This window comes from Eretmochelys imbricata, chromosome 1 (genome assembly GCF_965152235.1).
Source record: "Eretmochelys imbricata isolate rEreImb1 chromosome 1, rEreImb1.hap1, whole genome shotgun sequence".
NCBI classification, from domain to species: domain Eukaryota; kingdom Metazoa; phylum Chordata; order Testudines; family Cheloniidae; genus Eretmochelys; species Eretmochelys imbricata.
This window is the reverse complement of record NC_135572.1, coordinates 328,712,555-328,737,682: the sequence shown is the minus strand read 5'-3', so window position 1 is coordinate 328,737,682 and position 25,128 is coordinate 328,712,555. Positions and strand designations below refer to the sequence as shown.

General features: G+C 40.6%; 1 protein-coding gene across 6 annotated transcripts in view; it reads left to right on the top strand.

The window, feature by feature from the left end:
- TBC1D22A (TBC1 domain family member 22A) overlaps window positions 1-25,128 on the top strand; it is a 467,234-nt gene that overhangs the window by 273,666 nt on the left and 168,440 nt on the right. For 4 of the 6 annotated variants that reach the window (XM_077834882.1, XM_077834908.1, XM_077834891.1 and 1 more), the window contains one exon: window positions 7,365-7,492. In XM_077834882.1, the coding sequence (XP_077691008.1) occupies window positions 7,365-7,492 (128 nt within the window). Of the gene's footprint in view, window positions 1-7,364; window positions 7,493-17,966; window positions 18,038-19,303; window positions 21,366-25,128 lie in introns of those variants that run through there. The other 2 variants (XM_077834916.1, XM_077834923.1) reach the window with 2 other exon arrangements.

Sequence of the window (25,128 nt, the reverse complement as noted above, 5' to 3'; positions counted from 1 at the left end):
AATCGGGGGGGGGGGAGGGGGTTGGGGGATGAGTCTTTTGTCTGTCTGTTCTGTGTGCTTGCCAGAGAGAGATCAAGAAAGCAAGCAATCCAACTCCATTCGAATTAGTAAGTACTAGCAAGGAAATGCGTTAGTTTACTTTTGTTTTGGCTTGTGATTTTCTCTGTGCTGAGAGGAAGGTGTATTCCTGGTTTTATTTTTGTAACTTTAAAGTTTTGCCCAGAGGGAAATCCTCTCTGTTTTAAATCTGATTGCCCCATGAGATTAGCATCCCTTCTAGTTTTAAAGAGGTGCTTCTTTTACCTTTTTTTCTTCTAAAAAAGTTCTGTTTCTTTTAAGAGCCTGATTGATTTCTCTATTGTTCTAAGACCCAGGGGTTTGGGTCTGTGATCACTTTGTAACCAGTTGGTTAGGATATTATTCTCAAGCCTCCCCAGGAAAGAGGGTGTAAGGGCTTGGGGGAATATTTTGGGGGAATAGGAACTCCAAGTGGTCCTTTCCCTGATTCTTTGTTAAATCACTTGGTGGTGGCAGCAAACAAAAAGTTTGTGCCTTGGGGAAGTTTTACCCTAAGCTGGTAGAAAAGCATTTAGGGGGTCTTTCATGCGGGTCCCCACATCTGTACCTTAGAGTTCAGAGTGGGGAGGGAACCCTGACAGAAGTGTTCTGTGGCATGTTGCTATAAAGTCTAGGCCCCCATCCCTGGATATGGGTATAGGGAAATGGCAGAGAATACTGACACTATTTTCATGGGCAGTGGTGATTTTGGCTGGTATCTCATACCTAAAGGTGACAAAGGCATAGACAACCCAGCTGCTACTTGCTTCCCACAGCTGCCTGGTCCCATATGTTGCTAGCTTGTTTACTGCAATGGTGCTAGCCCAACTCAAATGTTTGGGAGAGGATTGCAGAGTATCCCCATCAAAGTGTAGTTGAGATATCTGAAAAGGATAAAAGGGACATTTCTATTCAGATATGCGGAGTACTCTGTAACACCCCCTTCTGCCCCCCCCCCCAACCTCGCCCAATAAGAAAAAGAAATGAAATGAGGAGGCCGAGTCTATCTCTGTTCGACCTGTACCCAGACACAGGACATTGATCTACTGTAGGTTGTTACCGGACTGCCATACTACTCTTTTTGAAGGTATTCCCCAACATTTTACTTGATTATCTTATACCAGTAAAACAATGAAAAACAGATCCCTGTCTCTTAACTTGCAGGTAGGTTGGGGGCCGTTTTTAAATGGGGAAGAAAAGTGAGGGAGAGGGAAAGATGTGGCTTGAGGGAAAGAAAAAGCAACAAAAACAAAAAATTGCAAGGAGTAATTTGTGTACGCACTTACCTGAGCTTCCTTCCCCATCATCAGTGGGCATCATCTGAGCTCACCTGGCAGAACTGGCTTGAGTGCTGGAGAGTTTTAAACAGTTCCTGGCTCACAGCATGGTTTGAGTCCCCTGTTATATCCCCTCCCTTCTTCAACTCCTCCTCCTCTCTCTTCATGGCAGGGGCCCACTTTTGGGCTCCTCTGAGGTGTCAACAGTCATTTATGGGGTGCTGATGAGGTCACCACCAAGTATAGCATGCAGTTTGTTGTAAAAGGAGCAGGTTTGCATGGCAGCATCAGATTTCTTGTTGCCCTCCCTAGTCTTCTGGTATGCCTGGCATAGCTTCTTCACTTTCATGCTTCTTATCTCTCTCGTACCCCTTTGCCAGCATTACCCATGTGATCTGCTTGTAGATGTCGATGTTCCTATGGATGGTCCATAGCTCTGCTTGCACAGCATCTTCTCCTCACAGGCCAAGGAGATCCAATACTACTTTCCTGCTCCAGGCAGGAGCATGTTTAGGAGCTCTCCATTTGCTTTGGGTTGGGCAGTCAACTGCACACAAAGGTGAGCACTTAAGTGTGCTCTCCAAAATGAGCAATCAGGAAAGGGCATTTCAGAAACTTGCAAGGATTTTAAAGGTGGCATGGATTGCTTCAGGACTCTGTGACCCCTGGGCAGTGGAGTGAAAAATTCTGATCAGAGCAGTCACTGTCATAGGGATGTGGGCATTGGAGGATGGTTAGGTTTGACACAACTAGTGCAATGGCTACACTTCCTCTGTGTTGACCTTAGTTAGGTCAACAGTGGTCAGCGTCACTCATGAAGGTGGTGGTACTGTGTTGCTGTAATGAGCCGCTTACGTTAATGGGCGACAAATTTTAATATAAACACATGCCAAACTTGGTCCAGGCAAATATACCTAATTTCATAGCGTAGACTAAGTCTTAGTCACTGTCCCAGCCACTCAAAAACCAGGTACTGGGGCCAAAGCACCAGGGCTTATTAGGGGATTGGGCAGTTGTATCGCCTCCTCTGCCTACTGCTGCTGCCTTGTTTTATAAACAAAGCCTATTTGAATTTAACCCCTTTTATCATCAGGTATTAAAGTGTCAGTTGTTAATGGCTCATCCAATTTTGAAAGCTGTAAAGGCACACATAGAGCATTACATAGGTAGTTATATACCTCTCAAAAATGAGTGGGAAGTAGGTAGTGCTGTGAATCAAGGCATGCAAATAGTCTCACAAAAATGTGGTATTTCTGCACAACCTTGTGAGGTATAAAGTGATAAAAATAACCTGGGAAAAAATTGCTTTGAAATCTATAAGGATTTACTTTCTCCTCTGCTGGCTTTGTTCTCTAGCGCAGCTTGCTGGGGTGTCATGTCATAGTGGGTGAACATCCCTAATATCTGAAAGAATTAAAATGTTCTAAGTTTTTAAAAGAAGATATGTTGAACCCCCCGTTTATCCTGGCATATGTGAACAATTAGTACATAAAGGTTAAAGGTGATTATAATTTGGCACACATCATTAAGTAAGTATAGTACAAACCTGTTTAAACTGAACACCAGTTAACATGAATGAGACGTTATTCCTTGGGTTTGTGCTGTATGCATGTGGACATCCTGTGATCTTCATTATGCTCCACACTAGGGACCAACATTGGAAAGCAAATTCTCTTGTGTAGAGAGGGCTCTGCTATGCTGGTTGGCAAAAATTCAAAGATTTCAGATGCTCTTCCAAAGCCTTTAGCTAACTGGGTTATCTCTTATTTTTAGTCTTTGCTGCCTTAAACCTATAGATTCTATGTTTCCTTACAACTGTACTGTATTCTCTTACTGCTGTTGTATTAATGTCTTTCTGGTTATTCCTGAGAAGAGCTAAATAAAAAAATAAAAGGGACGATAAGCATCTAGTCCCACTGTATTATCAGTTACTATGCCTCTATGAACGTGGATTAGAGGAAAGGACCTTTGAGACTCGGTGGCAAGATTCCACAAGAATACATTGATCCATAGGAATACTGTAGCTTGCCCATTTTTGGCCTTACAGAAAAGTTTTAAGTGAACATAAGACCAAAAAAACCAGATAAGTGTCCTGTTAGAAGATTCAGTATGTCAACACTGCAGGAGCCATAAATATAATGGAACATACCATAATTTATAACCTGTTCTTCAAAAAGATGAGTGTTTCATTAGCTTGAGACCTTCTATTCTCAAGAAGGTGTCTCCCTTTGTTACCCTTTTGATGTAGATCTACAATGGCAAACTGTGCTTAATATACATAAGTCACGATATGTCAGGTCCATGAGCTATAGGGGAACCCATGTGGCTAATTGTCTCAGCCTCCAAACAATAAACTTGGCAATGTAGGAACATGATTTCTTTCCTTAAAAACAAAAAAGTGGTTGGAAATGTTGTGCTTTAGTGTGAGCAATACTAAAATCACTCACCCAAAACCATTTGTTTTGATTGTTTGTATTTATTTGTTTAACTGAACAAAATTAAGGCCAGTCAAGCTGTACGCATCAAAATATGTTCAGAGTAGCTCCTAAACATCATTCTGTTTCCCTACATGCACGTTAATATTGGGGGTAAATTGATGTTTTGAGTTTGTTAGCTTACAAAGTACATACTTAACATATATTGCAAAGGGCCTATGACCCTGGTGCTTCATAGTACTCCTAGTTTTTCAGTCATTAGAGAATTCTAGAACAGTGTTTCTTAACCTTTTTGATACCAGGGACCAGCATGCTTCCTTCCTAAACTGTGTCAGGGAGATCTCAGGGACCAGCACCAGTCCACCGTCGTTGAGAAACACTGTTGTAACAGGCAGTTTGCCATGCACTCTTTCAATTTTTGTCCTACTATACTAATATTTCTCAACATCCTTGCTATAATGATTTTTATTAATTTTTGTTTGTTATCAAATCATTATTGGAAACCCATTGTTCTAAGTGTTTTACATGTGATCCCTCTCCTAAAGAGTTTAAGAAATAAGTGTGTATAATGATTAGGCAGTCCTAGTCACTTTATACTGAATTATTAAAAAAATTGAAGTACTTTGAAAATCACTGGCATTACTCCAGATCTGTATTACCATGAATGAGACAGCAGTATTTGGATTATATTTAAAGATCCAATTTGGTCATGGAAGTCACGGATTCTGTGACTTAGATGTACATCCATGATATCTTCAGCCCACTGCAGCGGCAGGACTGTGATAGCTGTCAACCCCCGCCCAGGGCTAGAGCAACCCCCAGGGCCATGTCAGTGGCTTCCAGGGCCAGGTCAGCCTTTGGAGACCACCAGAATAGCCCCCGGGGCTGGAGCAGTGGCTGGAGCAGCTGCCCAGGGCTGGTTGAACCCCTGAGGCTGCCGGAGCAGCGGACTGGGTCATCCACCCAGGGCTGGCAGCCAGCCGCCGCTGAAGGAGCAGTGGCTGGGACTGGAGCCATGGCCAGAGCTGCAATGCCGCAGTGTAGGAGTAGGTTTCAGAGTAACAGCCGTGTTAGTCTGTATTCGCAAAAAGAAAAGGAGTACTTGTGGCACCTTAGAGACTAACCAATTTATTTGAGCATGAGCTTTCGTGAGCTACAGCTCACTTCATCGGATGCATACCGTGGAAACTGCAGCAGACTTTATATACACACAGAGAATATGAAACAATACCTCCTCCCACCCCACTGTCCTGCTGGTAATAGCTTATCTAAAGTGATCATCAAGTTGGGCCATTTCCAGCACAAATCCAGGTTTTCTCACCCTCCACCCCCCCCACACAAATTCACTCTCCTGCTGGTGATAGCCCATCCAAAGTGACAACTCTCTACACAATGTGCATGATAATCAAGTTGGGCCATTTCCTGCACAAATCCAGGTTCTCTCACCCCCTCACCCCCTTCCCAAAAACCACACACACAAACTCACTCTCCTGCTGGTAATAGCTCATCCAAAGTGACCACTCTCCCTACAATATGCATGATAATCAAGGTGGGCCATTTCCAGCACAAATCCAGGTTTTCTCACCCCCCACCCCCATACACACACAAACTCTCTCTCCTGCTGGTAATAGCTCATCCAAACTGACCACTCTCCAAGTTTAAATCCAAGTTAAACCAGAGCATCGGGGGGGGGGGGTAGGAAAAAACAAGGGGAAATAGGCTACCTTGCATAATGACTTAGCCACTCCCAGTGGGAGTGGCTAAGTCATTATGCAAGGTAGCCTATTTCCCCTTGTTTTTTCCTACCCCCCCCCCCCGATGCTCTGGTTTAACTTGGATTTAAACTTGGAGAGTGGTCAGTTTGGATGAGCTATTACCAGCAGGAGAGTGAGTTTGTGTGTGTATGGGGGTGGGGGGGTGAGAGAACCTGGATTTGTGCTGGAAATGGCCCACCTTGATTATCATGCACATTGTAGGGAGAGTGGTCACTTTGGATGGGCTATCACCAGCAGGAGAGTGAATTTGTGTGTGGGGGGGTGGAGGGTGAGAAAACCTGGATTTGTGCTGGAAATGGCCCAACTTGATGATCACTTTAGATAAGCTATTACCAGCAGGACAGTGGGGTGGGAGGAGGTATAGTTTCATATTCTCTGTGTGTATATAAAGTCTGCTGCAGTTTCCACGGTATGCATCCGATGAAGTGAGCTGTAGCTCACGAAAGCTCATGCTCAAATAAATTGGTTAGTCTCTAAGGTGCCACAAGTACTCCTTTTCTTTTTAGTGTAGGAGTAGGATTTTATATTTGTACTATAAGAGTTAATGTCTGTCTTGATTTCATCCTGCTAGCCCTCCCCATTTGAATAGCAGAAAGAAATGACCCTCTGGACAATGAGATTCTGTTTTCCCATATGCATTACAATTAGGACCTGTTATAAGGTTTAGTTAATAAGAGACAGGATTTTTTATTGTGTCTATGTTAATTAGATTAAAGGAATGTTGAAGGCCTGAGCACAATGTAAACTATTTTTGACCACAAGATTTAGTGAAGTTTAATTTCTCACTTCTCTGAGAGACTGTGAATGAGGAATGCATGCATCAGGAAAAGACAAGGTGTGAAAGCCATTGTTATAGCCAGATGGTCAAGGAAGGAGGAGTGAAGAGACTTAACAACACCAGAAAATCATCAGTGCGCTTCCATAATGAAGGAAGGGCAGATTGATGGCCCTGAGGGGAAGGCTGTCACCCCTAAAGACAATTGATTAAATCAAAACCAGGACAGAATGACCCTCTCAAGGGTGTTTTGAAATGTTACTCCAATCAAGGAGTAACCGGTCAGAAACTGACACAGCAAAATCCATAGACTTCAGCCGAGAAAAAAGACTATTAGAACAGGGTGCTTGGCCATGAGACTTTGGGTTCGTCTTGCCACACTCCAGGAGCATCGGATCGTGAACGACAGAGCCCTGCTCCCCTCTGTGACCAATCTGGCTGGCCACTAGATTGATCCAGACTCTGGACTGGTAACTATAAACATCAACTGGCAGGACTGTGTTCATGGTGTGTGTGTGTGAGAGAGAGAGAGAGATTGGAAAGCACATGCTAACTGTTGTATTTACAATAAACACAGCATTTTGCCTTATCCCTCTTATAAGATCCTATTGGTATTATTTTATTAGTGTAACAGCAGGAAGAGTATCAGGGCTGGAGCAGTGACCGGCAGTCATCCCCCAGTGGGGCTCCAAGTGTTAGTCATCTCCCCACCATCCAGGGTCTTTTTAGTAAAAGTCAAGTACAGGTTGCGGGATTCCATGTATTTTTGTTTATTGCCAGTGACCTGTCCATGACTTTTACTAAAAGTACCCATGACAAAATATTAACTTTAATTATAGTTGTGTAAACCACCTATGGACAGTAAACTAAATGCAAGATAAGTTTGGCTGTACCTCTCTCCATTTTGTTCATTTTCTCTTTAACTGTAACAGTTTCTGTGAATTGTTTTTATATAATGTTTTATTTTTAGACTGTTTATTTGATAATTATAGCTGCAGACAAGGTTCTATATAAGTGATAAATGTTTCTTTGTTTTGTCTTCCAGAACAAGTACACAGACATTTAGATCAACATGAGGTGAAATACTTACAATTTGCTTTCCGTTGGATGAATAACTTGCTGATGAGAGAAGTTCCCCTGAGGTGCACCATAAGGCTATGGGACACATACCAGGTGAGCACTTGCTTTATGGTTGCATACTTCCAATTAGTGATGTAGGATGACATCATTCTGAGGTGCTCTCCTTTTATATAAATGTACCTTTCCCTGTTTTTCAGTATGGGACAATGAATGTAAATTTACCTCATTGCTGTACACAGTACATAAAATGAATATATAGCTTTTCCATCCACTGGTATTGAAAATTAGATTATCTGGTTTGATTGAATACGTCACCTCAGACTTGCTGCTTTATTCTAACATAATTGTAACATAATCTACAAATTGTTGGTCTTTTACTGGCAGAAGTTAAGGTAAAGTGAGAAACATTTTATTTTAGCTGGATAACATATGTCAAGGCTGAATCCCCACTCTGTCACTTAAAATTAATACTTGCCACTCCAGGCTTGTATTAAACTCTCAAGGTTACAGGCTTTCTCTGACCTTGGCTTGGTAAACGCTGCCACCGCCCAAATACAAAAAATCCCCTTGGACCCAGGAAGGAGCACTTGGGAATTCTTCTCCGTGGGGTACCCTCAAGCCCTTTCACCCCTCTCTGGGGAAGAGCAGAGAAAGGAAACAAAGGAAGTTAGCTGTTGCCACCAGCTAATAAAACAGCATATGCACAAACCTCTTAGGACACCAAAAATCCAATCCTGTTCTTAAAAAAGGTAAATTTTATTAAAAACAGAAAAGGAGGAAAATACTTCTGGAACTTAGGCTTTTGCTAAATTTTAAAAGAGCTATTGCAAAAAATTAAGCACCCAAAATAGCTTTCTTGGGGTTCAGCTTAAAGTTTACAAGCAAACAAAAGCTTCTGGGGTTAGCACAGAGGAGATCCACAAGCCAAAATAAAGAAATAAACCTGATCTCGTTATCTAAACATTACCTAGTCAAATGATTCCTTCTAGGTATGGGAGATAATTTTTCATACCTGGTTCAAACCTTACACAGCATTCCTGCTTATAGTATTGCTGCTCTGTGTCCTTGCAGCCCAGAGAGAACAACAGACAAAGGGAAAGGGTTTTTTTCCCAATTTTAAAAAGTTCTGTCCTTCCCATTGGCTCGTTCGGTCAGGTGCTCACTTTTTTTTCTTTACCTGAGGGACTTTTTAACGCTTTACAGGTAAAACAAGTAGAGAAAAGATACCAAGAGGGATTTTAAACTAACTGGCTGGCTCAGTGTCCATCAAAGGGAGCTACCCCCCACTTTATTTATTACAACATATTATACGGAATCAGTATTACCTGCTGGGTAAAGCAGGAAGCGGGGATAAGGACCTCTGGATTCTGTTGTATGCTATTTATGAAAATGCTTACTATTTATTATTTTGTACATTTGGGGCATATCACTTAATTTCTCTCTCCCTCAATATACTCATCAGAAAAATATTTAGATTTATTTGTCTGAGTGAAATGTTGAGAGATTTGGCTAATGTTTTTAAAGTACTTAGATCCTCAGATGAAATGCACTATAGAAGTATTAATTTACTAGTTAAGTACAGGCTTGATCATTTATCCCACTCTGATTTGAAAGGGTCACATTTTGCTTGAATTACTGTTTACCCATAAGTAAAGGTGGTGACACATTTATGTGCAACATTGGTAGGCAAGTACTTTAACTATGATGGGTTCTCACTTTTAGTCAAGCTGTTCCGAGCACAGGATTTGGGTAAGTTGAAGATAGACTTCCCCTATTCTTAGCCTCCTGAGACCTGCCTCCTTTCAAGAGAGCAACCTCTCTAATTTATGATCAGCTCTAACTGCCCCAATGGACTGTTTTTTCAGCTGAAAATATCCCATAGGATAGAGCATATCCCATTTTGCTGGGGAAATTCCCTGGTTGTTAGTTATGTCCCTTTTGCACTGAGAGCGCAACATAAAAGGCATCACTACCTGTGAGTGAATCAGGCTCTGTTTTAAGCTTTATTCTAGTAACTTCTCTAGTATATTATAATTGAAGATTAATAATTACCACAATAGTTAAAATAAACCTGAATGTGTAAATAAGGGCTGCAGAGACAATGAATTATAGGTATTGTTGGAGTAGTGTTATATGGTGTAGCTGTTGCTGTCACTGGAAACACTCGTTGTTCCTTTTGAGATTCTGCAGATTCCTGCAGCTTCCGTATGATCCGTTTCTGCAGAAAGCCATATTTTGTGATGCCGCTTTCCTTGCTGTGCCTACAATATCTTTTAAAATCTTCAAGTCCTTTCAGTTAAAGACATTTATTTTTCAGCAGTTGCCTCTCCTTGGGCAGTATTATAAGGGTGAATAACAAAACTATACAAAATAATATGCAGTTTGAGGAATGACAGTTGTCTCATAAGGTACGTATAGTGGCTTATTGTTTATGTAATGAGTATTTTTGTTAGTGTTGTAAAAATTTATTGACGTGTAAGAGTCTCCCTCGCAGATTTGGAAGTTATGCTCTCTGTATATAAGGTTTATGAGAAATGCTTACATAAAGTGTGTGTCACAAACTGGCAGCCAGAATTCACTGTGGCTGATGTCTGTGACCAGATTGTTCACTAAGGGGTTGGAAACTATGTTGACCTCTTGGACCATCTGCTTTAAGTTGATTTTCCTGGAGAACCGAATATTTCAAGCTTGGTAGCATCTATCTGAGCTTCATCTGCCTTGGTAACATATGCCGTCTTGATATTTGCTGCTTTTCTTGGATGAGTCAAATACTAAGGAGGAAAAAAAAAGTTTGAAGTGATGAGTACCACTTCTTGAAACACTTGCTGTCTTCCTGCCTTTAAAAACAAGCACAGGTGTCATCATAATTTTCAGTGCTCAGATCTACATCCACTGATGCATGCTGTCGTGTCAACACCTCTTCATGCCTCTTTGTCATTGAAGAGGGTATCATGATTTATAAGAGAAAAAGTGGAAGATGTAGAATTAAAATGCTAAACTAGCAATATGTTTCACTCTACGTAGCATAGATTAGTAAGTGTTGATGAAAATATAGTGCGCAGATTGGATGTTTTTCTAAAGGACATATCTAATTCAAACGGGATACATTAATACAGGGAAGTCCCATGACCTGTGTTATGCAGCAGGTCATACTAGATGAACACGGTGGCTCATTCTATGAATGTATCTATGAATAATCTATTTTAGATTTTACAGTATCAAGCACAGTCTTGCCAGTATCTGACTTTCTGTCTAACTTAATTCAGATTTAATCAGCTGTGTGAAGTAGGTCATTGCATACATACTCCAAAATTATTGTAAGTAAGCCAGGTATATGAGAATAAAGTTTCACAAAGACTCACAAATTTCCCATAACAAAATGCATAGGTGTTCTGTAACTGTGCTTTGATAAATCTGTAAAAATATGGTACTGTCTTTACAGCAGAACTTTACAAACACAAAAATACATTTTGAAAAAGAAAACTGCTGCTTGACAACAACTTTTAACTTTAATTCCTACTAAAATAGATAATTAGAAGCACTGTGCAGCTTGTGCACACAACAAGGTGTGTGGTGAGGGCTTCTTAATTTTAAAGATTTAGTTTGGTTTATTATTTCCTTAATTTGGATTGTACTTTAACAAGAGGAAATTCAACTGTCTTTGGATTGGCCTGTTTTTTTATGTGAGAATGAATGCCTTTGATTAGCTACAGTGTTCCTTTCAAAGGTTAATTTTTTTCCCAAATTGCTAAATTACACTCAGGACACCGAAGTTTTAAGTCTTTAGAACTGAATTATGTGAACTTTGTTGGAATCAGATGTAAAAAATTGCACAGTCAGAAACTGTAATACAAGACCTCAGTTTTATCTTCTACTTACAAGAGGTAGATAAAGAATTATTGGGGCCCTGGGCACAGAGAACTTTTGGGCCCCCCAAACCCTCCCTTGCACGGGGCCCCACTCCCTGCTCTTCCCCTTCTCGCAACAACTGCCCCCTGGTCAAGCCAGAAGCTGGAGTTGGGCCATGGTAAGATCCGCCCAGAGAAAACGGAGCCATCGGCAAACTTGTATCTTGGTGCCTCTGGCCACTATGGGCTCCCCAGCCCGCAGGGCCCTGCTGCCTCTCCACAGTGCTTAATTTATATCAAAAGAGGAGCTGGGGCTCAATCCTAGCAAGCCCCGGCACAAATTAAGCACTGGCTGGGTGGCTAGATAGTGGCAGCTGCTGGCTGGGTGCCGAGGTCTGAAGGCATTGCCACCACCACCAGCAGCAGAGAAATAAGGGTGGCATGGTATATGATGTATTACCACCCTTACTTTGTGCTGCACCATGCCACCTTTGCCCCTAACTCCTGCACTCCTCTTCTGTGCCCACATGGGGAAACTGCTCCATGCATCCAGGTCAGCAGGCAAGCTGGTTGTGCACCCCCAAGAGGACTGGGCGGGGGGAAATGAGGAGCAATGTCAGGGCTTCTTGCATCCAGGTCACTTTCTCAACCCGGGCTGCATAAGGGGAGGACAGGAGAGCAACAGTTCCTGATGCTCATGTCACAGCACAGCCCAGTGGTGGAATGCATGGAGCACTTGGTGTTGCTTCTTGTCCCCCACTTACAGCTACCTAGGGGGGAATGGAGGAATGTTGGTGGGGTAGGAGGGGCGAGTAATATCTGTGTGTCACCATTCACCTTCCCCGTTTCTCCACCATGCATAGTCACTGCAAGTTTGTGGTTCTCCCCTGCCAGCTGGCAGCTCAAACTCTGCACTGTGACCCCCTAACCATGGCGCCTTGGGCGGTCACCCAGGTGGCTTGCCCCATAGGCCAGCCCTGAGGAGTCACCCAAGGATCTTGGGCCTCTGTGTAGAGCCCTGGATATGGGCACATGGGCCGGGGCTGCTCTTGGACCCCCACACAGGGCAGGTGGAGGTTCCTGGTTTCCCCACAGCAGCCTGGGCAACTCTTACTATGGCCTAGTTCCAGCTTCTGGCCTGGCCAGGGGGCGGGGCCTTGGGGGAAGCAGAGGAGCAGTGGGCGGTGCCAGAATTCCAGTGTCAATGGCACCCCCACTTCCACCCAGGTTCCAGTGCTCTTGTGGGGGTCCTCAAAATGGCGAGGGCCCCTGGGCATGAGCCCCATGGGCCCGTGCATTATTCTGTCACTGCTTCTTACCCTCATGTTTTTTTATCTTGCATTTTCTTTGAAACCTGGGATCACCACCTTGGCACAATACTTTGGTACAGTGTAATATGCACAATCCTGCCAATCCTGAAGTTACACAGATTTTTGTGCGTTTATGAAAAGGAAGTAAGACAAGTTGCATGTCTGCTCCATTCTAAAAGAGCCTGTGTTTGACATGATAATGATTTAAAGGTTTCTTTGTACGCTTACAACAAATACTATTGCTACTTTCTATCTTTGTACTTGCATGATTTAACAACTTTTATTAGGAATGGTAGAGATGTCAATCTGTACATCTTCCATGCTCTGCCACATTAGACAAATGTTACAGCATTTTATGCCTATCAACAACAACCCAAAAAAAGTACCCGTGATCTGATTTAAGGCATTTCATAAGAGTTAGTAACAACTTTGGGATTTCTTCTTGCCTTACTTCTGTTTAAATTTTTTAGATTGAAATTGGTTTTTGTCTTTCAGAGCATATATCAAGATGTATCTTCTGTATTTATGTCGCTTACTAGTCTTTTGTGCAAAACAAAGAGTGAATAGTGTTATTCCAATAATTGAATTCACACGTGTGCATCACAGTCTCAAAATGGCAGTGTGGGGCTGAAAGTCAGAGGCTGTATATCAATTTGTATTGAGATGTTATATTCATTTTTAAGTATCAGGAAAAAAAATCTTTGATGCCGAAAAAAGTTAATATGCTATTTGAAATATTGAAATTAAAGTACTTCTGATTGTGAAGTAGTTATGAATGGAATCCTCTGACATACTGCCAGTGTCACACATAATGTCAAGCTGGCTGCTATTTGCATTAGGGTCAGAATTTCCATTTGTAAGTCAGCGCTTTATTTTGAGTCTCTCTTTATCTATAGCAAGAGGTCCTTTTCTTTTTCCCATCCAGTTTCCTCATCCAGTTTCAATAGACTAACCATGATAAACACGTATTGTGGAGGCACTGACACTAGTTCCATTATTCGGCGTTTGGCCTTTGACAGGATGTTAAACCTATATGGAACTGAAACAGTGGGTTGGTTAAAAAAGTCTCAGATTTAGAGGATATTTTAGTTATAAACATAAAATACACACACAAGAATATATACGTATAAATATTTGTATGCGTGTATTTTCAAATATAGCCAAGCCACATTTTTAAAAAATGGATACAGTTATAAGTCCATATTTAGGCAGTTAAATAAGTAAGCTACTGAACTTCATTCAGTATTTTAGAATATTAGGGATCCTATTTAAGTGCCTACATTTATTTGGGCCAAGAATTCAAATATTGATGTCTACAATTAGACCTCTAATTCCATATTTAATAAGTTTGAGGTTGAAGTCCATGGAAAGAGCCTAACATTAAGCACCGATTTATTTATTTTTTAAATCTTGCAGATATATATAACACACACAAAAATATTATGTTAAAAGAATGTTATTTAGGTTGCACAGTCAAGCACTCAAAAGTTAGGAAATGCGTTTTATGTTTGACCATGCACCAATCCGTCACCCTGTATGTCCATCCTGTGCACAGAATCAGTAGTTCTGTGTAAAACAAATGTGTATGTGTGTGATATCAAGTAATTAATGACTGTACATAATGCCTATTCACAAACTTGAAGTTAGGTGCTTGTATTTATGTATAACCAGTTTTTTTAAAAAAAATGATTATATTATGTAAAAGACTTTAGCCACCCTTCTCTAGTCTCAGAGTGACAGCCGTGTTAGTCTGTACCCGCAAAAAGAAAAGGAGTACTATGAAATTAATTTTGCTTTATCTTAGAAAGAATATGCTCCTTTACAATGTCCTTGATGTTCATTTCCTTTGTGAACAATGCATAATATCAGCCCGTGTACAAGAGAGCTACATTAACTCACCGATATCAAAAGTCAAGATTTCTAGTAGTAAAGCATTAATGCAAAATGAAAGCCGCTGACCCACCTAATACCATGGGATTGACGGCTCTTTACTTATTTCTCATTGTTATTCTTTGAGTGTGATATTACAGATCATTTAACCAGAGCTATGGCAGCAGTGGTATCTAGCCTCAGGTCACCTCTGCCTATTGAGATTTGCAAGTCAGCCACTTGGAATTCATCACTTTTCAAAAGGCAGTTTTCCTGACAATGCATTGGAGAAATTATGTACCCAGACTAGCTGCTGAAGTGCAGTGTGATGGTTCTCGGGGTCCCCAGAACTTAGTTACCCTGCCTCCAGTGTGTGGGAGGCTTTCTTGTGCTTGACTGGGTGTCAGTTCCCTGACACTCCCAGGCTATGCCAGCCCTTACTTTGCCATGCAGGTTCAAAAACAGTGTAATCCAATCCCCGAGTCCCTTTGAAGACCCTTCTCCACTGAACATTCATGGAAATACCAAGTTAGCTCTCCCCAGATGACATACCATCTTGTCTGATGCAACTCAGGATCAGCACCTAGGTTAATATCACAGCACTTAAATATATTTTGTAGTGAAAACTATAAGTTTATTATCAAAGATTCAAAAGATAGTAAGGGTAGTGGAAACAAAAGGTTACATATAAAACTAAGTCATAACATGGTTTCTAGAGATTAATCTTAACTATTAGGTTTACCTACTGTCTTCTGAAGTTTCTGTTACGCAAAGCTTTTTGCAGTGTCTTCAACCCAGGCTGGTTGTGATATCCCATTTTCATTAGTATTTCTAGGTACAGTATGAGGGGGTGTCTTCTCTGTTCCCCGAATACAGTCCAGTAAACATTTGAAGTGTATTTCAGGGTAAGATTTTTTTCCCCCAGTGTGTGTTCTTCCCCGTGAATTTCACATCTTTCTTGTGACTTCATATATAAATGTGCCTCCATTGTGTTAAGGCTTAATTTACGTGCTAACAGAGATAAAGGTGAATAAACATCTTTTGACTGACAGGAAACTGGTTTCCTCACCTTTGCTTTGATACAGAATCTAAGAACATATTTTCAGTTCACATACATAGCTCCTTACATAGTTATCTGTACATACATTTCACAGTGACATTAATGACCAGCGTGATCCTGGCTTTCATTTAAGATTTTGCAAGATATTCCTTGAAATATAATTTACATTCCAGAAGCAGAATATTCTTTTAACCCTTTGCCAGTTGGCATTGAGGGGTTATTGGGTCACATGTAAATTCTACTTAAACCTCCTTTTTTAAAGCTTTGCATGTATCTATAAATGTTCATTTTAAGAAAACCCCCATGAATGCATATTATGACAAAGTTCCTCCTATACCTTGGTGGGTCTTGCGCTTATTAGCAGATTTGCTCGCCTTGGAACTTCACGGCAGCCCTCAGTTTGGCCGTTTTTCTGAACCCACAGTCCAGGTCAACTCCTCCTGTGTCTGACCAGGAGTTGGGAGGATTTGGGAGGAACCCGGGTCCACCCTCTACTCCGGGTTCCAGCCCAGGGCCCTCTGGAATGCAGCTGTCAAGAGTGCCTACTGGAACAACTGTGCGACAGCTACAACTCCCTGGGCTACTTCCCCATGGCCTCCTCCCAACACCTTCTTTATCCTCACCATAGGACCTTCCTCCTGGTGTCTGATGCTTGTACACCTCAGTCCTCCAACAGTCCACGTTCTCACTCTCAGCTCCTAGTGCTTCTTGCTCCCAGCTCCTCACACGCACACCACAAACTGAAATGAGCTCTTTTTTTAAAACCCAGGTGCCCTAATTAGCCTTCCTTAATTGATTCTAGCAGCTTCTTGATTGGCTGCAGGTGTTCTAATCAGCCTGTCTTAATTGTCTCCAGAAGGTTCCTGATTGTTCTGGAACCTTCCCTATTACCTTACCCAGGGAAAAGGGACCTACTTAGCCTGAGGCTAATATATCTGCCTTCTGTTACTCTCCTATAGCCATCTGGCCCAACCCTGTCATAATATTTAAAGATTTTGTGCTTAATAAGTTTGTGTATGTTAATGCACGCCATGTCACTTACAAGTTCCATGATAATAGGGGACAAATTTATAAAGTGATCTAAAATAGATGTATCAAAGCCAGTACTGTGCACATTTTGTTGGGTATAGCTAACATCTTGTAGATCTTAACTTACCACTTATCAGATATATGTAAATATAGAAACAATATAGACTATTTTTTCTCCCTACCAAAAATTGCCAGTAGCTGAGTAGATATAGTTTAATAAAAAGATATTTTAAGATCAGTAGTTTTTCATTTGTACCTCATTAATTGACTGTATTCTTAGTGCCCAAGAATCTCCTCGACACAGGCACAAAATTTACTTTTATTAATAAAAACAAAACTAGTACCTGTAATAGATGACTTCCCTCGAAAAGATTACATTTGTCCTTTTGCCTAATGATTTTGAGTAAATACTAGGGCTGTAAAGTGATTAAAAATTTATTGTGATTAATCATGCAATTAACAAAATTAATCCCAATTAACAGTGCAATTAATCATACAATTAATAATAGAATACCATTTATTTAAATAGTTTGGGATATTTTCTATATTTTCAAATATATTGATTTCAATTACAACACAGATTACAAAGTATACAGTGCTCATTTCATTTTTTATTACAAATATTTACACTGTAAAAAACAAAAGTATTTTTCAATTCACCTAGTGCAATTGTAGTGCAATCTCTTTATCGTGAAAGTTGAACTTATAAGTATAGAATTATATGCAAAAAATAACTGTATTCAAAACTAAAACAATGTAAAAGTTTACAGTCTACAGGTCCACTCAGTCCTACTTCTTGTTCAACCAATCGCTCAGACAAACAAGTTTGTTTACATTTGCAGGAGATAATGCTGGCCGCTTCTTATTTACAATATCACTTGAAAGTGAGAACAGGCATTTGTATGGCATTGTTTTAGCCGGCATCGCAAGTTATTTACGTGCCAGATGCACTAAAGATTCATACGTCCCTTCATGCTTCAGCCATCATTCCAGAGGACGTGTCCATGCTGATAACAGGTTCTGCTCGATAACCATCGAAAGCAGTGTGGACCGACTCATATTCATCTTCATCATCTGAGTCAGATGCCACCAGCAGAAGGTTGATATATTTATTTATTTTTGGTGTAGTTTCCCCATCAGAGCGTTGCTCTTGTAAGACTTCTGAAAGCATGCTCTAAACCTCATCCCTCTCAGATTTTGGAAAGCACTTCAAATTCTTAATTCTTGGGTCAAGTGATGTAGCGAGCTTTAGAAATCTCACATTGGTACCTTCTTTTCATTTTGTCAAATCTGTAGTGAAAGTGTTCTTAAAATGAACAACATGTGCTGGGTCATCATCCAAGACTGTTATAAAATGAAATATATGGCAGAATGTGGGTAAAGGAGTAGGAGGCATACTATTCTCCCCCAAGGAGTTCAGCCACAAATTTAATTAATGCATTATTTTTTAGTGAGTGTCATCAGCATGGAAGCATGTCCTCTGGAATGATGGCTGAAGCATGAAGGGGCATACGAATGTTTCACATATCTGGCACGTAAATATCTTGCAATGCCAGCTACAAAAGTGCCACAAGAACACCTGTTCTCACCTACGTAAATAAGAAGCGGACAGCATTATCTCCTGTAAATGTAAACAAACTTGTTTGTCTTAGTGATTGGCTGAACAAGAAGTAGGACTGAGTGGACTTGTAAAGTTTTACATTGTTTTATTTTTGAGTGCAGTTATGTAACAAAAAAAAATCTACATTTGTAAGTTGCACTTTCATGATAAAGAGATTGCATTACGGTACTCCTATGAGGTGAATTGAAAAATATGATTTGTTTATAATTTTTACAGTGCAAATATTTGTAATAAAAATAATAATGTAAAGTAAGCACTATACACTTTGTATTCTGTGTTGTAATTTAAATCAATATATTCAAAAATGTAGGAAAACATCCACAAATATTTAATTTGAATTGGTATTCTATTATTTAACAGTGTGATTAAAACTGCGATTCAACACTATTAATATTTAATCATGTTTTTTATGTTAATTGTATAAGTTAACTGCAATTAATCAATAGCCCTAGTAAATATCCTATGAATGAAAAAAATTAATTGATTTGGATTTTAATTAGCTTTATTTCTACAAATTTCTCTCATTTTTCCATCTTTTAACACATGTCCCATGTCTCCTCTGTAAACTTTGTCTTATACCTTATTTGTTCTTATGTGTCATGCTTTAACACAGAATCAATATTTGATAGTTCTCAAAGTAGCATATTAAAATTAAATGATTAAAGCAGCCACTGGAATTGCCATGTCTTACAGAAGAAACCTAAAAGTTCCAGAAAAGTAAATAACAGCTTATAGTGAACTGTTTTTTCATATAGTATTTTCTTTAATATAAAAAATACTGCATTGGTATTTTCTGATTATATTTCATTACCTCTTTTCTTAGAAATGTTCACTATTGTGAGGGACTTCAGCATACCCATCTATGCAGTCTTGAGCATGCATCTATACAGAGATCAGGCCATGCAGGCAAATGAAAAACACACAGATGGATTTTAAAGTGTCAGAATACAACAGTATTAACTTGAACAATTGGGAGTGGCTGAGGGTGGAAATGCAGCTCCTTCTGACCAGTCTGCCCTTCAAATACCAGGCATTTTATTAGGTTCAATGTGGAGTTAAATGGCATCACACTTTATAACCAGCAAATTTGGGTTAGCCCTCTTCTGACTGATCGCTACCACTTATCCCAGCAATGAATTCTCTTCTTCTTCTTCTTTACCCTGCAAGGTGGAATTGAAGGTACTTCTGATGGGGACCTCAATCTGTGAAGACTTGAGATCACTGCTCCTGTCATAAAAATAAAGGGAAGGGTAACCACCTTTCTGTATACAGTGCTATAAAATCCCTCCTGGCCAGAGGCAAAACCCTTTCACCTGTAAAGAATTAAGAAGCTAAGATAACCTCGCTGGCACCTGACCAAAATGACCAATGAGGAGACAAGATACTTTCAAATCGGGAGTGGGGGGAAACAGAGGGTTCGTCTGTCTGTGTGATGCTTTTGCCGGAAACAGATCAGGAATGCAGCCTTACGACTATTAGTTAGTAAGTAATCTAGCTAGATTAAAATAAAATAAGTAAAATAAGCTGTGCTGAATGGAATGTATATTCCTGTTTTTGTGTCTTTTTATAACTTAAGGTTTTGCCTAGAGGGATTCTCTGTGTTTTGAATCTGATTACCCTGTAAGGTATTTACCATCCTGATTTTACAGAGGTGATTCTTTTACCTTTTCTTTAATTAAAATTCTTCTTTTAAGAACCTGATTTGATTTTTCATTGTTCTTAAGATCCAAGCGTTTGGGTCTGTGTTCACCTATACAAATTGGTGAGGATTTTTTATCAAGCCTTCCCCAGGAAAGGGGGCATAGGGCTTAGGGAGATATTTTGGGGGAAGACGTCTCCAAGTGGGCTCTTTCCCTGTTCTTTGTTTAACATGCTTGGTGGTGGGAGCATGCAGTTCAAGGACAAGGCAAAGTTTGTACTTTGGGCAAGTTTTTAACATAAGCCGGTAAGAATAAGCTTAGGGGTCTTTCATGCAGGTCCCTACATCTGTACCCTAGAGTTCAGAGTGGGAAAGGAACCTTGACAGCTCCCTACAGACTGAAAGTTCTACCAAGCATCTTGCTAATATTTACCTCTATCTGCTGCCCTTTCCCATTTTATCTATTCTGGACACCAGCTGCAAGTAGTGCTATGGCCCAAGAATCCTTTAATGCCAACTGGCAATAGGGTTACAAGAATATCCTGATTCTGGTATGCAGGGCCATCCCTAGGGCGGTTCGGGGCCCTGGGCGGAAGTGACGAATCCGCGGTGCCTGCCCAAACAGCCCATACTCCACCCCGCCAGGGCCCTGCTTTGGTTGTGCCCCTGGGCTCCAGAGTGCTGGGGCCAGGCCGCCCGCCATCCCAGGGCTGGGGAGGCTGCGGCAACACCACACGCTTTCCCTCCTGGCGCTCTGGAACTGGGGAGGCTACAGCAGTGCTGCTGCACGCTTTCCCTCGGTTGGAAGGGGCGGGGCTGGGGGGCTAGCCTCTCCGAGCCAGTGGTTCACATGCTGTCCATGTGCGCCAGCCAATCGCGGGGCCCCCCCAAAGCACAGGGCCCGGAGCGGTCACCCTGATTCGCCGTACCATAGGGACAGCTCCGCTGGTATGTACATTTTGATTCACCAAGGAATGTTATTTGAGGTCTTAAATGAAAGACAGGGCCACGCTAATCATTAATAGTGTTGTAAAATATATTTACAAGTACTTATGTAAGGAGTTATGTATGTATGCTGAAAATGTTTTAAAGTCTGTATCAATGCATGTTAATCTTCAAACTGATTAATCTAAGGTTATTGTCTTAATTCCCATATAAAGATGTCTTCTTTTTTTTAGTTCTGAGCTCAAGAGAAAAATATCAGACTTTATGGTATAGATGTATTCAATTTGTTTATAAGGTATAAACCTACATGAAAGTTCATTTTTGATTAACTTATGTCTTCATGCAGATAGAATTTGATTTTCTGTAACAAAGTATTGAAGATTTCAGGTTTTAATTACTTATATAGCTCCTGTACAGTACGTTATACAAAAAGTGAAGTGTTTGTCATTTTTCATTGTGCAGCCTGCAGAACCAGAATCTTCAAAATTGCTAATAGAATGACTCATGATACTTTTAATGGAGGGAGTAGGTATCTCTTAATAATTTTATTTAGCTGACAAATGTTTTTATCCACGTCTCTTCACATTTTTAAATGGTATAAAAATTTAGTAATACACTGAAATAAGGAATGGAAAATCATGCAAAAGAGGGAAATAAATGAAGACATGCTACAATTTTTTCTGGTCTTCTCATGTAATTATTTATTTAAGAGATATTGACAATCTGATTGTCTAACAAAGATCTGAAGCAAAGCTAATATGCAGCAAAGTAAACTGAGATATGGTGTTTATTGCACTATATGGAGCACAAAGAGAAAAAAGAAATTAAAAGAAGCAGAATTTGGGAGAAGATACCCAAACACCAGTTTGAGAACAAAGTAGTATATGAACTTATCTTTGCGTGGGGTTGGTGAGAATTGAGTTACTATTTGATGTTCCTCAAAAGAAAGTATTGTACAAGATCATTCTTTTTAAGATCGTTCTCATTACATCTGGTTGGGATCAGAATGCTTTGGGCTGAGAACTGCCTCACCAGATAGTGACACAACCCTAACTTCTGATGAAGCATGATGAGTAGGAGCTACCTTAGCTGTCATTTTTTTCAATTTCAGACTGGTTAAGAATTTACTTCTGCAGGTGAAGTGTTGGAGTGCTTTGTCACTTAAATGTCTCTTCACAAGTTGGAAGCTGTCTTTCTCCAGATGAGTCTTACTCTTAGTTATTATTCTTGCATAAACAAATTTTGGATGAAGTACATGGAGTACTCGACACCTCAATTTTGTTTATTGCCCGATTCTTGTTTTTTATAGTTTCTCTTTGTACTGTTTGTGCCCTTCAGGCTGTCCAAGAACCGATCAAGTGATGCCCTGAGCTACTCTTAAACATTGTCATTGTATTGTCTGGGAGTTGGGGGCATTACTTATCTGGTTGCAAGGTGTGAAACATAGTTCCCAAAATTCTCAGGAATAGATAGTCAGATGTTGGGTGACCACCGCTGACATAGCCCAGAATGCGACACAAACATTCAAAAGGAATAGATTGGTGTTATCACCTGACTGGCACATGTCTGATTGGATAGGCCTCACACAGTATTGCATTGCTCACTTTGGTGTCTCAATTCTCCTTCCTACTTCCTCCTTCCCACCACCAACTGGTGGTGTTGCTTTGTCTTAATTAATGCCTTCCATTGTATGGCAGTAGCCTTAAAAAACATACAATACATGCATTCTACCAACAAGGAACAGACTGCTACTAAACTTGTGTTGAGTTTCTGCACTGAATGCATTGAAGCTGATTTCTATGCTGCTGTATGCAGCCCTTGGTATGTTTGGTTATATCAGTTGTGACAAAGTCTCGAGCCTCTATTGGTGGGTTCAGCGCTTCTGGGCAGTTTCAGTGGCTTCAGAAACTCAGTAAGGCCCCAGTGTGACCTCCCTTTCTCAGTGTAGCAGCAAGAGTTAGTCTATTGAGTTACTTTCATCACCAGCAGTATGGAAGATGGGAAGGGGGAATACCCCACAGTCTCTGTTGCTCCGTAGAGCTCAGTAGGCACAGTTCGGCCTCCGGCCTGGACCGAGTCCTACTTTCCTTCTCCAGGGGATCTCTGTAGAGAAGGTGGGCGGGGGGGACCTGGGCCCACCCTCTACTCTGGTTTCCAGCCCTGGGACCCTAATGGTAGCAGCTGTTGGTGGCTTTCCCTTCACCACTGACACCACTTTGATTCCTTGGGCCACTTCCCCCATGGTCACCTTTTCCTAGCTTCACCCTTACCTCAGGATTCAGCCATGCTTCCTCTCCTCCAGCTTCTTTCACCTCAGCCTCCTGGAGGGCACTGGAAGGAGAGCTTTTAAACAGTATAAGTGGGACCTTGATTGGTTCCACTTGTCTCCATTAGCCTAACAGCCTTAACTAGTTCATTGGTGTCAGGTGTCTTAATTGGCCTTGAGTAGCCTTTGTTTGGCTATCCAGTGAACAAGGGCCTGCTCATTCTGAAAGCTGATATACCTGCCTTCTAGCACTCTTATATTCTTCTGGTCTGAATCTGTCACACAGTGGCATTAAGGGAGATGACATTCCGTGTCATCAGTCTCAAAACTTTCATTGTTATAATGAACTTCAGCTTTGTTTACACATCAACTTCTGTGACTGTTCAGCAACGTGAAGTAAACTGGAAAAAGGTAAAAAATAAACAAGATTCTTAAGTAAGTACTACTTGTAGACACTACACACATCACTGCTCATTGATCTTCTATTTTCAGTGGTTTGTTGTGTCTACAGGTAGCACTTACCTGAGAATCCTTTTCTTTTCCACCTCCTTTCCTCTTCTGTTAATGGTTAGTATAATATATATATTTTTTTGCTTTAGAGCATGCCAAGGACTCAGTAAGCTAGAGGAACCCTTATATATACTATTTAGCAGGAGGATAAACCTAGGTTGGGCACCTCACTGTAGATGTTTTCAACTTTGACACAACTGAATGACCAGAAAAAATGAGACCAGTGGAATGACATTAGAATTCTTGGATACAAAGAGTACTGAAGGCAGAATCTGTGAAAAAATATTTTGTTAACTAGTTTACTACACTTGCAAGCACTCCATAGTACTTGTAAGCTATGGAACTAAAAGTACCTTTTCTTTGTGGGAAAGGGGTAAAAAACAGAAGAAACAGAATATAATAATTTATATTATCATATATTTACATACACTGATTGAGTTTTGCTCATTTCGCTCTTCAGGAGTATGGCCAACAGCACAATTCCAAGTATTAATTATCCTGCTTGTTGCAGTCCAGTACTTGTCTGCTCCATTTCATAGAAGTCAACACCTCCAGGTCCTACCCTGATTTGTAGCCACCTGGTGGCTGATTTGTAGCCAGTTCCATGTCATCAGCTCTGCCATTGATCCTGTCAGGTCCTTGCTTTGCAGACAGCTCTGCTCCGCTGCCACCACCACTGGTTCAGCCTGGTCCAGTCCCACAGAATCACGCCACACACGGTTCAGAGTCTCCAGGTTGGGATACTAGAGCAAAACAAGACTCTTGCATAGAGTCCTCTCCTTGTTGAGAGTCCCAAACTAGAATCCACTATTCCAAACTAGAGTCTCTTACGTGTAAGGTCCAAGGTGACCTCCTTACTCTAGGATGATTTCCAACTAAGGCAACAAAACACAGTAATTATAATTAATGTAAATGAGACTGTATAGAGCTGTCTTTTCCCCTATAGAAGGAGCAGAGTTTTCTATCCCTGGAAGCCTTCTAGCTCTGGGTCTTACACATATACATGTGGTTAGTATTTTTGCTATTCAGTTTGGTATTTGAAAACTGGACTCTAAGTAGCTCACTCTGCTCTGAAGTGGCTGTTTTGGATTTTTATATTGTGGTTTTGGAACTGTTCTAAACTTGCCTTTTTATTAGTAAGATACATATTTTGGTAAGGTTAACTTAGTGCAAAGGAAGAATTTTAGAAGTGTAAGGCTCATAATAGATTTTTGACATAATGACAAATCACATGAGTAAAGTCAATACCTTTTGAAAATAATGAATAATTTTTATCACTGTTGCTCTGACACTACTTTCATTAAGGTTCTGTTGTATGTACTCAAGTCATAAGGCTGAGTTTTCACTCCAAACTCTTCAGTAAGTAAGGGGTGAAATGCTCATGATTCAGTTCAGCTAAGCATCTAAAAATTAAATGCTTCAACTTATTTAAAGCCTTTTGATTTAAAAGCTGAACTGGAATTCTTATAGGATTCCCTGTATCTTTTTCCATTCATTTGGAATGGAAATTCTATGAGAACAATGTTTCCTACCGTATTCTAGAAGTTCTGCTTGTACTAGACCAGGGAACAAAGGTGTGTCTCCTAATTCTTCTATAAAACTTTGGTAAATTTGAATTTAGGACAAATTTAC